The 14,019-nt window shown below is 40.7% G+C and overlaps 1 protein-coding gene and 1 long non-coding RNA gene across 5 annotated transcripts in view; one reads left to right on the forward strand and one right to left on the reverse strand.

The window, feature by feature from the left end:
- The window catches only part of PTAR1 (protein prenyltransferase alpha subunit repeat containing 1), a 32,587-nt gene extending 26,488 nt beyond the window's left edge, over positions 1-6,099 (reverse strand). For 2 of the 3 annotated variants that reach the window (XM_074570247.1, XM_074570248.1), the window contains exon 1: positions 5,942-6,084. In XM_074570247.1, the coding sequence (XP_074426348.1) occupies positions 5,942-6,027 (86 nt within the window). In that variant the 5' untranslated portion in view covers positions 6,028-6,084. Of the gene's footprint in view, positions 1-5,941 lie in introns of all 3 variants that reach the window. The other variant, XM_074570246.1, reaches the window with a different exon arrangement.
- Positions 6,100-6,195: 96 nt separating this feature from the next.
- LOC141736291 (uncharacterized) lies at positions 6,196-11,483 on the forward strand. Of its 2 annotated transcripts, none has more exons than XR_012584932.1 (3): positions 6,196-6,419; positions 7,262-7,390; positions 10,186-11,483. It is a non-coding gene; the product is annotated as an uncharacterized LOC141736291 (long non-coding RNA). The 2 variants fall into 2 exon arrangements; XR_012584933.1 differs by having other exon boundaries at positions 10,947-11,483.
- Positions 11,484-14,019: the final 2,536 nt, after the last annotated feature.

The following is a 14,019-nucleotide window of genomic DNA, read 5'->3' on the forward strand; positions in this document are numbered from 1 at the left end:
ACAGAGAGGACAAACTGATTAAACAGCAACTTTGTACTAGAGGCTTTAATCAAGTCTTTCAAATAGTGATGACCACAAAAATTCATACCAGCAAACAAAGCAGAAGACACTCAGCTGATTAGTTTCAAAGGCCATAACGTATTTTCTTTTTTCTTCATCTTTCTTTAGGATCTAAGGATTTTGGAAGAGCAGCTTTAATAGCTTCTTAAAACCAAACAGGTTGTCAAGCATTCGCGCTTGTTTGGAGAGAAAGCAACATTATTTTATACTTTCCATTATGCATGATTTTGCCACCGACTCATGTTTAGTGGAAAATTTTGTTGCTGAGGAGGGAGATCCTCAGATCTCAAGCAGCAAAAAAAAGATCTGTTGTGATGCCAGATAGAAAGCAAATTCTCCACCCTAAATTTTCTCAATACAAGGTCTACAAACACACTCCAAGTGTCAAGCCTACAACCCCAACCCAATTATTGTAAACTATTTTTGTTTACTACATGGCCTGAGCGTAGCAATTTAGTTCTGTGTCCTCATTGGATTGTTACTAGAGTAATCAAAAATGACGCGATGTGCTTGCTTAAGAATATATTTGCTTATCTAGAAAAAGGATTTAAACTTCCATACATCGCAACATACATCAAAAGCCAAAAAGAGCATAAGTAACTTGAGGTAAGATATTTGCAGATCACTTGTCTCTGTCTACAAACACACACCCAGGTCCCCTACCCATCCCTGGTCATCTGAGAACAGAGAGAAGAAAACCAGGTCCCCTACCCATCCCTGGTCATCTGAGAACAGAGAGAAGAAAACCAGGTCCCCTACCCATCCCTGGTCATCTGAGAACAGAGAGAAAACCAGCATTTTCCTACCCCATCAATTGCAAGCCATGGGTTATCAAAGCAAGATCCTCATACTTGCTGCTCCACTCAAGAAAAGTGGAAGCCTGTCAGCTCTTCAGAAAGCTTGTCAGATTAGACCTAAAATGACATTCCAGTCTGCTTCTTTCCACATGGTACCTTACAGACTGAAGTTTGTACTTACTGCTTAAACCCAGTCCTTGCCAAACGTTGCCTGGCCCTGCATATAAAGACATACAGGTCCACACTTGCAATGAAGATGCAGTCACCCACAGTTTTGCTAATTAACTTTGTGAATTGCCACAAGAATTTACCAGTGGTTGCTTACAAACAGTCCACCAAAGGTAAACAGCAAAGAGAGAAAAAAACCCAACACATACGTCCACACCTTCACTTCTTACCAAGTACAGAAAGTCTGACTCAGGTGAGCTAAGTTTCACAACACAGCTTTAAACATGACAAAATGACAGACAGGTAGGGTCTGCACAGAGCTGACAAGTCAGCCTGAAACACCCCAATTCCAGAACGCACTCATCTAGCCAAAATCAGTAGAGGACTAGACCACTGCATAATGGAATTCACCAAGATACAGTGCAAACCAAAAAAAGTTTATCTGGCGACTACTCAGTTTTTGCTAAGATGCAAACGAGGGCTTGTCAGAAACCTTGGCAGAAAATTTGGCAGAAACGTTGTCTCCAGCACTTCAGTATTGTTTTTGATGATCCATGTGGTTCAGAAATCATATGTTGCATTCAGTTCCTGAGAAGGAATAGAATTCACAATGAAAAATACCAGGAGGGCAGATTTATCTAAGGCAGAGTGACTATCATAGAATCATAGGGTTGGAAGGGACCTCTGGAGATCATCTAGTCCAACCCCCCTGCCAGAACAGGGTCACCCAGAGCAGGTTGCACAGGAACACGTCCAGGCGGGTTTTGAATGTCTCCAGAGTTGGAGACTCCACCACCTCTCTGGGAAGCCTGTTCCTGTGCTCTGCCACCCTCAAAGTAAAGAAGTTCCTCCTCATGTTTAGGTGGAACTTCCTATGCTCAAGTTTGTGCCCATTACCCCTTGTCCTGTCCCCAGGCACCACTGAAAAGAGCCTGGCCCCATCCTCCTGATACATACCCTTTAAGTATTTATAACTGTTGATAAGTTCCCCCCTCAGTCATCTTTTTCCCAGACTGAAGAGACCCAAATCCCTCAGTCTTTCTTCATAACAGAGGTGTTCCAGTCCCCTAATCATCTTGGTAGCTCTCTGCTGCTCACTATCTCACAACCAAAAAAATTAATTCAAACCACCATCTATTTCTGCTCCTGAAGGCCCCTCCGATCTGCAGAAGGAGTAAGTAATGGGGCAGGTCTGTCACCTCAGGAGACACTGCTTGAGAATGCCTGCAGCCTCTGATCCATCCTGCACCTGAAGAAAGCTTCTGCAGCAGGACTCACATGCAGGCACCACTGAATTAGTGCTTCTAAAAATGAAGTGACTGAAGTAGCCCTAATTTTGTGCAAACTGCCCTGGCCACATGACAGAAGATGTGCCCGTTCATATGACAGGATTGCCCAAGCTCACTACAGGATGGAGGATGCCTACATTTAGGTCAAGTGACAGGTGCAAGCTGCTCACAATACTGAAGGAGACACCAATTGAGGGCTGCTGTTTGTTGGTATTTTGTAGTATCAGAAGCACCATCCACTATGAAAGTAAGATTTAATTTATCTCCCAGTTCTCTAATATTGTCTCTTGAATTTTAGCTATTTGGTGCTTTTACATTTATTTTCCTCAAAGCAAGCACCACAGTCACGTTCCAAAACCTATGAATTACCTCTGTATTTACAGGATCCCACGCTAACTCACATTCCTAAAATACACCATGGAAGCAGCTAGAACTTGTTGGAAGATTTTAGCAGGGTTGTCATGAAGTCTGCAGCCATTACAGAGCTTTTTTGACCTGTGCTGAGAACAGAGATGTGCAAGTCGAGACCTGGGAGACCGTGGAGCCACACAATCCACACCTGGTTCATAGTACAAACCTCAGCTATGGCAGAACAGTACTGACAAGCTATTGTAGGACCTGCTTCAAGAGCCCCACTCTGTTGACTCAGCCATTCACTGGCCCTCCCCAAAACAAACCCTAGCCAGCATACTTTAAACTTTTAAAATGACAGTGATACTCTTTCACAAAACTGCAATACCACAGTACTCTTAGGGAAGGAGGCATTTCTTGCGATCTACCATGACATCTCTTCAGCTTTGGGTACCCACCTTCTCCTTTTAATACTGGAAGACAATCCAGAGCATGGACACTTGAAAGGTGTGTGTTTTTACATTAAACTAAGTCTCATGAAATTACTATATGGCTAATGAACTTACAATATTTTAAAGGCAAGAAAGAGGGGGCCTAAATCAAAGAGCTGAAAGAGGTTTATTTTTTTCCTTATCATGCAGTGCATCATATACATGATTCTCTTTTTAGAATTTCAAACAATTCTCAGATTTTGTACACAAATGCTGGGCTACCATCTAAGAGTTCACCTTTCCAATTACAGCCACCAAATTAATGTACTTTTTTGACAAGTAAGTCTATTACTGTTTGACTTCACATGCAAAAGAACAGCAAAGTTCAAAAAGAAAGTATGCATCGATCTGCTCACTGTTGGTGATCCATTCAGTTCCAGCAGGATAGCTTGTGTATATGACCTATGCTTGAAATACTGGGTAAAAATATCTGCCAGTAAATTTCATAGCCTTACAAAACTGAAAACTAGCATGCTGACACAGTTATCTGACCGAAGAAAATGGAGGTACTGGCAAAACCAGGCAAAAAAAGAATGTTGTGTTGTATATTTAGTTAGAAGTAAGCTCAGCTTAAGAAGATGCACAGCCTTACTGCAAATTTAATTTAAAGCAAAAAAAGGGAACCAACAATCCAATGTTCTACTTAGTCTAAAACTGTATTTTTACACGCTTTTAGTGTTGATCAGAGACAACACCCCCTTCAAAACCTACAGAACTGTGAACTTGCCAGAATAAAACACCCATTCTGACAGCTGCAAAGGGTGTAATCGAACAAACAGTCAAAGACAAGGGATAACAAGTGCCGGAAGAGAGATGAGTAGGGGACACAAGTATGAGATGTGAATAGGAACACCATGCACATGGCAGATCCCTTATTTTCAGTGGAGTCAGGCAGACACCACACGGAAGAATTCAAACCTGAATCTGCGACACCACAAACAGGCCACTCAATTCAAGAGGATAACATCTGTCAGAGACTGCAGCTTGTTATGGCTGTCTTGGCCACCAGCAGGAAGACAAGATGTCTCCGAGATACATGAAAACATCTCACCAGCATGGCTACAACCTGGTGCTCTAGAGGCAGAGAGGCATCATAGAAAAGAGCCTGCAGTTTACAGTGGCCGTGCATAGTCCCGTCTCAAGTACTGCAGTTCAGAAATCTAGCAGATAGAATTGCCGCTTTTTCTACTTCAGGGTGTAAACTAGCTCATGCTTCCTCACTTGAAGCATGACGCGGTCCATTAGTCTCAGAGCACACAACTCTTGTAGCCTACTTTCATCTCTGAGGTAGCATCTATGAAAGAAACCAGTAACAGCAGCATATTCTTCAAAAACACAAGTTCCAACATTGCTACCAATAAAGAATTCTGGCAAAGGAGTAGGAACTAAGAAGAATCAGAAACATTCATTCACAAATACTGGCTGTTTAGAGCACATTATGCCTCACAACCTAAAAATGAATCTTCGTGGCAAAACACAGTTCTTTTTTAGACAGCATCCATATGCTGTATTTTAAAACCTGGCCACCCACCCAAGTTGCTTACTACATTTATAGAAAAATGAGGATATTCATTCTAATCTCTCCTTTAAGCAAAGGGATAAATTAAGGGCTCGTAAAATTTTCCTACGTAGTTGCTCAGCATACCATTTTCTGGAACAGATTAATAGGCCACCACCTCAGAGACTGCAGCGTTTCCAACCGACACAAATACACTGTACTTACGATATTAAGTTGTTATCCATCATGTGCTACCTCATTTGCTATAACCAATATGGGCTTTACGTAAATACTGCCTTCTGAAACAGTTTGTGTCTTAAAACAACAAAGGATGGGGAAGGAAAGAGAAATATAGGAAGCACCTAAGTGTGGGTCTCAGGGCTGGTCAGCAGTGGAAGTGAAAACACAGACTATCTGACCTCTAGGTTGTTAGATAAACCCGACTCTCACGAGATAGCAATAACTGCAGTTTGTATTTACACAGTCATTCGGTTTGTCTCCTTCAAAACACCACACGACGGAAAGCACTGGCACCTCTACTAACAGGTGACAGGTCTGAAGGTGTCATTCATCAAACCACGCTGTTGGTACAAGGCTTCAGCCCCGCGATCTGCTCCCACCGGCGAGAAGGCTCTGCCTCGGCCGCGGGCGGACCCCGGCTCCAGCCGGGCCGGGCAGGCAGAGCTCGGTCCCGTCCCGACTACGCCACGAGTTTAACGCTGCCAAACCTCAAATTCCACCAGAGTTCATTTAAGGACTCATCTGTTACCAAAAAAAAACCAAAACCCCCCAAAAGATACTCATCGCTTCCAGATTTTAGAGCCCTTGCCGGTTTCCGTAATGGAGTGTTTTTTACGGAGGAGGCAATTTTTGCCGGCAGGCTGACGGAGCCGGCGCCCAGCCGGGCCTCCAGCAGCGACTCCAGCTCCCGGAGCCGATACGAGGCATTATCCAGAGGGGAGGAGGCGGCAGGAGGGCACAGGATCCATGCGGCACCCGCCACCTGCCCCGACGAAGCAGAGGGACGCCGCCCGCCGCCGGCCCCCGGCGGTGCCGCCCCGAAGCCCCCGGCTGGGGAAAACCCGGCCGGCCCCCGCGGTCCCCCACGGCGTGACCTTGGGCCCGGCAGCCGTCCCTGAGAGGCACTGCGGGCGGCCCGCTCCGGCCGGGGACCCCACACTCCCGCCCGCACGCCCGAAGGCGAAGAAGTGGGGCCGCCGCCGGCCGAGGAGCAACGTACGGGGCTGCGGGTGGGCGGGCAGCGCTCCCGGCCCCGTCCCCACTCACATGTGCGGGTTCCGCTGGAAGGCGTTGCGAATGTCCTTCACCACCCGCTGCACTAGCACCGCCACCTCCTCCGGCGACTCGGCCATCTTCCGCCTACCGCAAGCCGGCCGGGCCGGACCGGGCCAGGCCGGGCTGAGCGCTTCCGGGTCAGCGTCCCGCGGGGAGCCCCGGGTAAGGAAGGCGGTGGGGCGGGGCGGGGCGCGAGCGGCCCGGCCTCCCGCCGCCTCAGCTCCTCCCGGCGGCAGCGGGGCGGCGTGGGGAGCCGCTCGGTCCCTCGCGAAGGGCGGGCCGCGGCGCTGCGGCGTGCCTGCCGCACTCATGGCGCTCGTTTTCCGGCCGCCGTTCCCTTGTTCGAGAGGCAAATCAGGCAAAAGCAGCGGCAACAGTTAATTTATATATGAGGCAGGCTAGCGGTTCATACCTTCGTTATTTTAATATCCGTGCTAGATGTTGAGCCACGTAGCTTTAAAAGATAAGTGTGCGTGTCTGGCTTCCCCTGGCTTCAAATAGAGAAAGGGCCTATGGGAAAGGTGGTGGTGGGGCGAATCTTCGTCAGCGATAAAGTAAGGGATTTAAATGAAGGAGGGTAGATTTAGATTAGGTATTAAGAAGAAATTCTTTTCTGTGGGGGTGGTGAGGCACTGGAACAGGCTGCCCAGGGAAGCTGTGGATGCCCCATCCCTGGAAGTGTTCAAGGCCAGGCTGGATGGGGCTTTGAGCAGCCTGGTCTAGTGGGAGGTGTCCCTGCCCAGGGCAGGGGGGTTGGAACTAGATGGTCTTTAAGGTCCCTTCCAACCCAAACCATTCTGTGATCCTATGAGTGCTCTGATCTGCAGGCAGAATGTGAAGAGCAGATTATAATTCTAAATCATAATCGGTTCATTAATATTACAGTTTGTTTTACAAAGCATTAACTTAGTTTATACATATTCTATTAACAATATAGTATAATATGTGTATATAATATGTAATATTTTTGTATATTAATAATTTAGTTGTCTCATTTGAAAGCTTGCAGTATCGTCATCATCTGCTTCATCATTACCTTCACCACCACCCAGAAGGTCTGGTAGACCCACTGCATATTCTTCAGAAAAAAAAGAGGAGGAGAAAGAGTCTAGAAAAGAAGGGGTCAGTCAAGGATATCTGTAAAAGAACAAATAGAAAGGTGGATGTCCCTTAGAGAAACACTGAACATGTTCTCACATGCTGAAGTTGCCAGGTTTTATGCTGGATTTCTTGGTAAACTAACCTTAAAGCAGATGTGTTTCACGTTGGCTTCTGTCTTTTTGGTAGTTAAAATTTGTCGTATTTGTTTAGATATGATGAGTATAAACACGGGGATGATGTCTGCAAGGAACCCCAAGTGAAACAAGACACTGATGGAAGCTCGGTGTTAAAAGCTGAAGAGGATGCGTTGGAAGCCTCGTCAACAGCAACTGCTGAAAGGTAGCCTTCCTTTTTTATGTTGTTTTCCATATATTCCCTGAAATAATATTTTTAGGTGCTTATGACTGGGTCTTTAACCTTGCTGCTATATTTTTCTCCATGCGTGCTTTATTTTTGTTTTCACTTACTATGAACGCAAGTTTAGACTCACCTTCCTCTGATTGGAGATTATGTAGAGGGTGTGCCCTGGAACTAGAATCCAGGATTTCTTGCATTCTCAATACCCGTGACATATTTTTTTTTCACCATTACAACATTACCTTCTGGACTGTAGACTGGCTACTTTATCATAAGACTAATTTAGGTAGATAGCCTAAGTAGGGCTCTTGGTGATGTCAGGTGGCAAGCCACCATAATTGCAGAATTCTGAACTGAATGCTTTTGAAAGCAAAAGATGCACAGCACGCCTTTTATTAGCAGCTCCAGTTGGCTCCAGTGCAGCATACTTGCCAAAACTTTTTTAGGATCCCGAGAAAATGATTTATTACAATAACTACGTAAATGTTGAATTCGCATAGGGTTTTTATTTTCCTTTCAGTAGTTCTTTTTTACTCCAGTGTGTGCCCAGAAAAAAGAGGCAGTAATAGCATGCAGTAGGTCTAAAATACCATCTTCAAAGTACTGAAGAATTGGTTTGTTCTGTTGCATGTGTTGAGAAAATTAATGATGCTTTAATTCTGGTTTGGGCTTCAACTCAATAAATGTTTTTGTATAAATAAGGAGAAGACAATAGCCTGAAAAGTCATATGGCACTTGAAATGTGATTGTTATGTTAAAAGATTATAGTCTGTCACAAATCTGGGCCGCCACAGATTTATTGAAGGTTCACTGTATTAAACTCTGAATTAAAAAACTAATTAGATATGTGAGATTTTATGGGGCCTTCTTAAAAGCACATATATTAATTATATATGTTTATATTTTTAATATATATTTTTTATGTACATAATTTATACTAAATAATGCTGGTTTCAGGTAACTGGGTTATATGGCTGTGCTGTCCCAGGTTTTCATTCACGTTTTAGACTGTACAGACGCTGTTTTATGATGTATGGTGTCTGAAATTATTGAAGCAAGCTGATGCATTCTGAATGTCAAATAAGCCAAAATACAAGTATGAGGGAAGGTGGGCACTGGGAGATATTTTTAGCTGAAAAATCCAGATTGTTTTTTCAAAATAGCTTTGATTTTTATGTTCAGCATAGCCCATAATTTTTAATTTATGTCCATTTACCTTGCTCAAAAGGAATTAGGCAGCTTTATGTATCTGACAGCACATCTTTTCAGGCTTACTGCCTTCTTGCTTTGTCCTGTGCAATTTGTTCAGTGTACAGGTTTGTTTCAAATTTGTTAAAAGCAGCAAATTTATCTTCGGTTAGGTAACATGGTGAATGAAATATTTCCAGCTAAATAAGAAGTTTGAATTCTGTAAAGAGGTTTTGGTGAATTAGACCCAAAAGGAAGACCTTTAAAATGTCATTAATGCTGCCAAAATTACTCAATGGATTAAAGGTCAAAATTTTGGGTTGTTTTTGATTTGTTTGTTGTTTTTCTTTTTTTTCAGTTTTAGTATTGGGTACAAGTGAAAATAAGTCACAACAATGCAAAGTTTGGTTCTGAAAGTACTGACCATTGTTGCAAAACTACTAATGTACTTAAAAGTTGCAAATGTAGTTATTTAGAATAGCACAATTAACTGACAATATGCTGTGTATGACTTCATGCCTGCCTTTTGAAGAGGACTGAATATTAAACTGATATTCCTATTTAAATAGCATAATAAGATGTATTTAAATTGTGTACGTTAGATACTTATACACATTGCCAAAGCTTATAAGGCAGACATTGGTATTAATATTGCACAGGATAGTGTACAGTAGCTTTTGGAAGTGATTAATGATTTGTCAGCCAAGCATACTTACTTGCTGTAATTTTGGGGTAATTATAATAAATTATTTCATAAAATATTCCTTTATTACATTTCACGTAGGGCATAAGAATAAGCTATAGAAAATACACAGTAACTAAATAATCTAAGAATTATATATCTGTTATCCACAGAAAAGAAATGTCCCTGGGTAATCCATTCCTATGACATCTGGAGAGGTGTCAAAAATCTTGGAAACAATTTGTTTGAGATAGTTCTTCTGTGATGAGTACGGATCCTTGTAGCTATCTAAAGTGATATAACAAACTTCTATTACATTAAGCTTGCTGTAATGCATAACTAAAAGGTTAGAATCTTTCAATTTCGATCTAATTCACCAGGTGTGAAATGTAAATGTTACTGTTTTCATGGCCACCTTTGCAAAATATGCATGACGGTCTTGTTTTGTTCTGTGCCCCTCAGCTGTTGTAATTTGTTACAGCTTCATGGACAAGTCCAATTGACTTTAATGTTGTTGGTTTAAGTATCATATTTTGCATGAAAACCCCTCACAGTTGGCACTAACTGTCCTCCACTTTGGGAGGGTGGAAACAAGAGCACAGAAAAATGGGCACGTCGGTCTTAGTGATTTCCCAGGGCCTAAGATTTTTCTAAATAAACCACAATGCACAGCCAAGAGGAGGGGAATTGCATCACCACTGTCATTACTTAGCTATTTATTACAAAGATTGGTCGGGCATTTGACAGCTGTGGTACAAATGCAGGAAGGCACAGCACATTTTTTCATAAAACAGAAATGATCGGTCTTCAGATTTTTCAGTGATGTTTCTTTAACATCAAAAACATGGTGGGGATGTGTGTGTATATGGTTTTAAAAGTAGCAGTTCTGTATACCTTTGCTTTTCAGGCTAGCAAACGGAAAGATTGTCACCGCTTGTGTGCAACGGTGCACCGACTCTGACTGAGTTAACAGCACTTTGGTTCAGACATCACTGACAAATAGGCCCGACTGAAATCAACTCTGTTGTGCAGATCTTGTGAACTTGTGCTAAGCCACATTTTACTAGGAAGTAACGCTCTGAGCCAAAACCATGATACCCGTCTGAGCTGGAACTAGGCGGAACTAAAAATTGCTACAGTTGCACACCTGTGCATACACCAGAGGGTGGTTTGACTACAAGCCCATCACTTTATGCTGCAAATAGCCACCAGAGCCCACCAAGCTCTCCTGGACGGCAGGGGGCTGCACAGTGAACTCTTCATGAGCAGGGATGCCTCTCAAGGTTACCCTCCTGGAGGCTGACAGATCCCTTACCCAGCATCTGATGTCCACAATGAGAGATGCTCTAAAAGATCTGAAAGTATATTGTATATAAACTAATTATTTGATGCGTAGTAAGTAGTAGATGGTTTGACCACCGTTTAATCATTGTCTAATAAAACCTTTGGTTAACCCCACAACGATGACTCCTTTTAGTAATTCCCCCAATTCCCCCATGACACTGTTACAGTGCTGCTTAGACATTGTCAGGTACTTCCGATTTTGTGGCAAGGAAGTTAGTTCATATGAAAAAATCATTTTAACTTATTATTTCTTCAAAATTTTATATTCCACTGTAAAGTTTTTACTGCAATAAATTATGTTTTATTATAATGGTTTCTTAATAGTGTGGCTCAGTTCATCATCTGGTCAATGAACATCAGTGGGCATCACTGAAGGACAGTGCAAACATGGTCTTCAAATGGATGCAAGAGAAAAGAAATGGAAACAGATCTCACACTGAAATGTGCTGAAAACTTTTGGATAAAAAGTTTCTGAGAAAATTCCCATACTTTCTACAGTTTAGGTATAAAGGACTTAATTTGTGGGTATTAGTTGCCTGTGTTTCTCCAAATTAATTCTCCCTGCTTCTTATTAGAAGCAAATGCAATTGACGTGCCGAGAAAAAAATTATCTCACATATATGGAATTTCCTTCTCTTTTGTTGCATAGTATGAAGTTACATAACAATTGAAGCTGCTTTGAATTTAATTGTAGAGTAACCTTAAGGAAAAAATGTTTTATTAATACATTTTTCATGTATTACATTAAATTTACAATGGTGTTATTAATAATGTGTTAATAAAAGTGATGTATTAATATCAAAGTGTTCCTGATACATTGAGTCATATCAACATTTTTCTAAAATCAAACTGCATATTTATTTTCCCTAAGATCATCATTTGATCTGAAGCAGTTCCGGCAGCACTTGTGTATGTATGCTACCAAGTGGTTTGAGTACACCTACCCTGTCTACAGAGCAAGATGGTTTTTATCAGCAATTGCTTGCAGTGTGTGCAGTATGCACTTGAATTGGCAAATCATGCACAATCAACAGAATCAATTATTCTAAGTCTGTCACCTTTTTTCCTCTTTTAAAATCTGATTTATTTATTGTAATTTCTCTGAAGGGAAAATAACTGGTTTTAATGCTAGGTGCGTACTATCAGTGCAATGTTAGCTAAGACAAAGTTGACATTTCTTTACAACTTCCGTGTCAGCAAATCCATGTTAGAACTCTTTCCCTATGTAAATAGCTGTATAACCTACCTCTAGTTTCAGTATGATTTTACTTAAAATAATTAAGGACTGATGCAGAGAAATAATGAATGTGACTATTTTGTTTTCCTTCCTATTGTAGTATGAGTGTGGGATGATTGTTTTTGTATATGAGCATATGTTGTGGTGACATCTTGGACTGCTTTTGAGAATGCGTTCTCATTTTCTAGAGGACAGAGGTCAGTCTCAAGAGTATTTCCTTATGTGTAAGGGCATTGATTTTATCCATAAAAGCATTAATTTTCATTTACAGTAAGAATGGTAGAGAATGGAATTCTGTGACCACTTGGTTTCCTTTTCGTGTATATTTTCATATTTTACCTAATGCTTCTTCACAGCAGTCTTGCGATACAAATAAGTAAGTGAATCTGTGACAGTGGGCCTGATTCTTGACTGTTTTAAATTAAAAAGCCTTGTATCCTTCGTCTGGAAACTGAAGGGATAAAGAATACATTCCTTACTGATGCCAATGTGTGTGTAATGGACTGCTAGATAAGGACTGCAAAAGCAAAGTAAAAAAAAAACCAAAACTGTTTACAATGATCTAGTATGTAATTGAATGGATTTTCTTATTCATAAAATATATTTCTCCCACTTCAACTTTATAATAGATATTGTAGAATATACCATAGGGAATCTGGAAGATGGACTTTGGTATTTAAGAAAGGAGAAATGCTCTATGTCTATATTGATAACGTAACGGAGGAAATATTTCGATGCAGTTTGGAGGCATAGAATGAGGTCATGGTGGAGTAAAATGCTTCAGGAATGCAAAATATTTTGTGGTACTTCATCCATGTTGCCATCTAACACCTCCAGATTTCTGCTTACTGTAATTACAAACAATCATGCTTGTTTCTGTAGGAGGATATAGTTGTTTAACACTACTCGGTGTTTAACACTACCCTTGGTGCAGGGAGAGGAGTAGGTGATAATCTGTATTAATGGGAACACTACACATTGAAAAAACAGACGTTTTAATAAGATTGCTAATCTATTCTTAATTTCGTGGTTGTGTATAATGTTTGTATGTACACAGGCTGTGTTGCCATTCAATTTTGAAGACTATGTTTTTGAAAGTTTGAAAGTATTTTGTGATTAAAGTGATATCCACATTCTTTGTGTGATGTTATTTCTCCTATGTGTTATAAATCAAAGGTATAATCTTGTGTTTGTATTAAAAAAAAATGCAGCTAACTAAAAGATTTTTGCTGAGTTCCATTTATCTTTAAAATGATGTTTTCAGTTTCAAGTGTCTTCATTTTCTGTTTTCTTCTATGTTTCTGCAATGTATTTCATTAATGTAACTCTACTGTTATTGTAAACTTTGGTAGAAACAATATTATATGTGAAAGGTTTCTTATTTGTACAAACAGTAGATACTAATAGATCAGTAAATCCTCATACCTTACAGGTCTGATGTTGTGATAACAGCGTTGATCACCTTGGAAGTGTTTACATGTGTTACTGAATTAAGTGCCGTCCACAGTAGCTCTGAAAGTATGAGTTTTCAGACTGTTTGAGAGAATCTGCAGAAATTTACATACATTTACAAATCATAAAAGTAAATTTAAAACCTTGTTAGGTAGTAGAAAAACTAAGTAAATTTTTGTTTAGTAAAGGCTTAACCTTCTCTCTTAGTGTAGTGTAAAAAATTGCCTACGATACTATTTCTGTCTTTTCCATTAAACAAAGTGAATACGAAGGATGAGTTAACCCTTCATTTATAAGCATCTATTATGCTAATATAATATATTAGCATACTAGTGCGGTATTTAATTATAAAGCTAGAAAAATAAAATACAAGGAATTCTGTAATTGCTTGTACAGGAACTGCATGGCTGCATCTTTTTTGCTGTGTTGAGAATGGCGAAAGTATCATCACTAAGATTGCAGATTCTTCAATTAGTTATATTTGGTTTAAGTTTCATTTTAACAGAAGCAAAACATAAACAATTTGGGAAAAAAGAGGTTAACAAATGTTTGAAATTATATTAGGATGTAGTCCATTATTTTCTCTGTAAATGTGAACTTTATTTTTACCAAAAGCTCAAAGAGTTAAAGAATATCAGCATCCATTTGGGACTTGACTGTAATTGTAAAGAAGCATAATTGGGCGGCTGAATTCAGCCATCCGTAAAG

This window comes from Larus michahellis, chromosome Z, assembly GCF_964199755.1.
Source record: "Larus michahellis chromosome Z, bLarMic1.1, whole genome shotgun sequence".
NCBI classification, from domain to species: Eukaryota; Metazoa; Chordata; class Aves; order Charadriiformes; family Laridae; genus Larus; species Larus michahellis.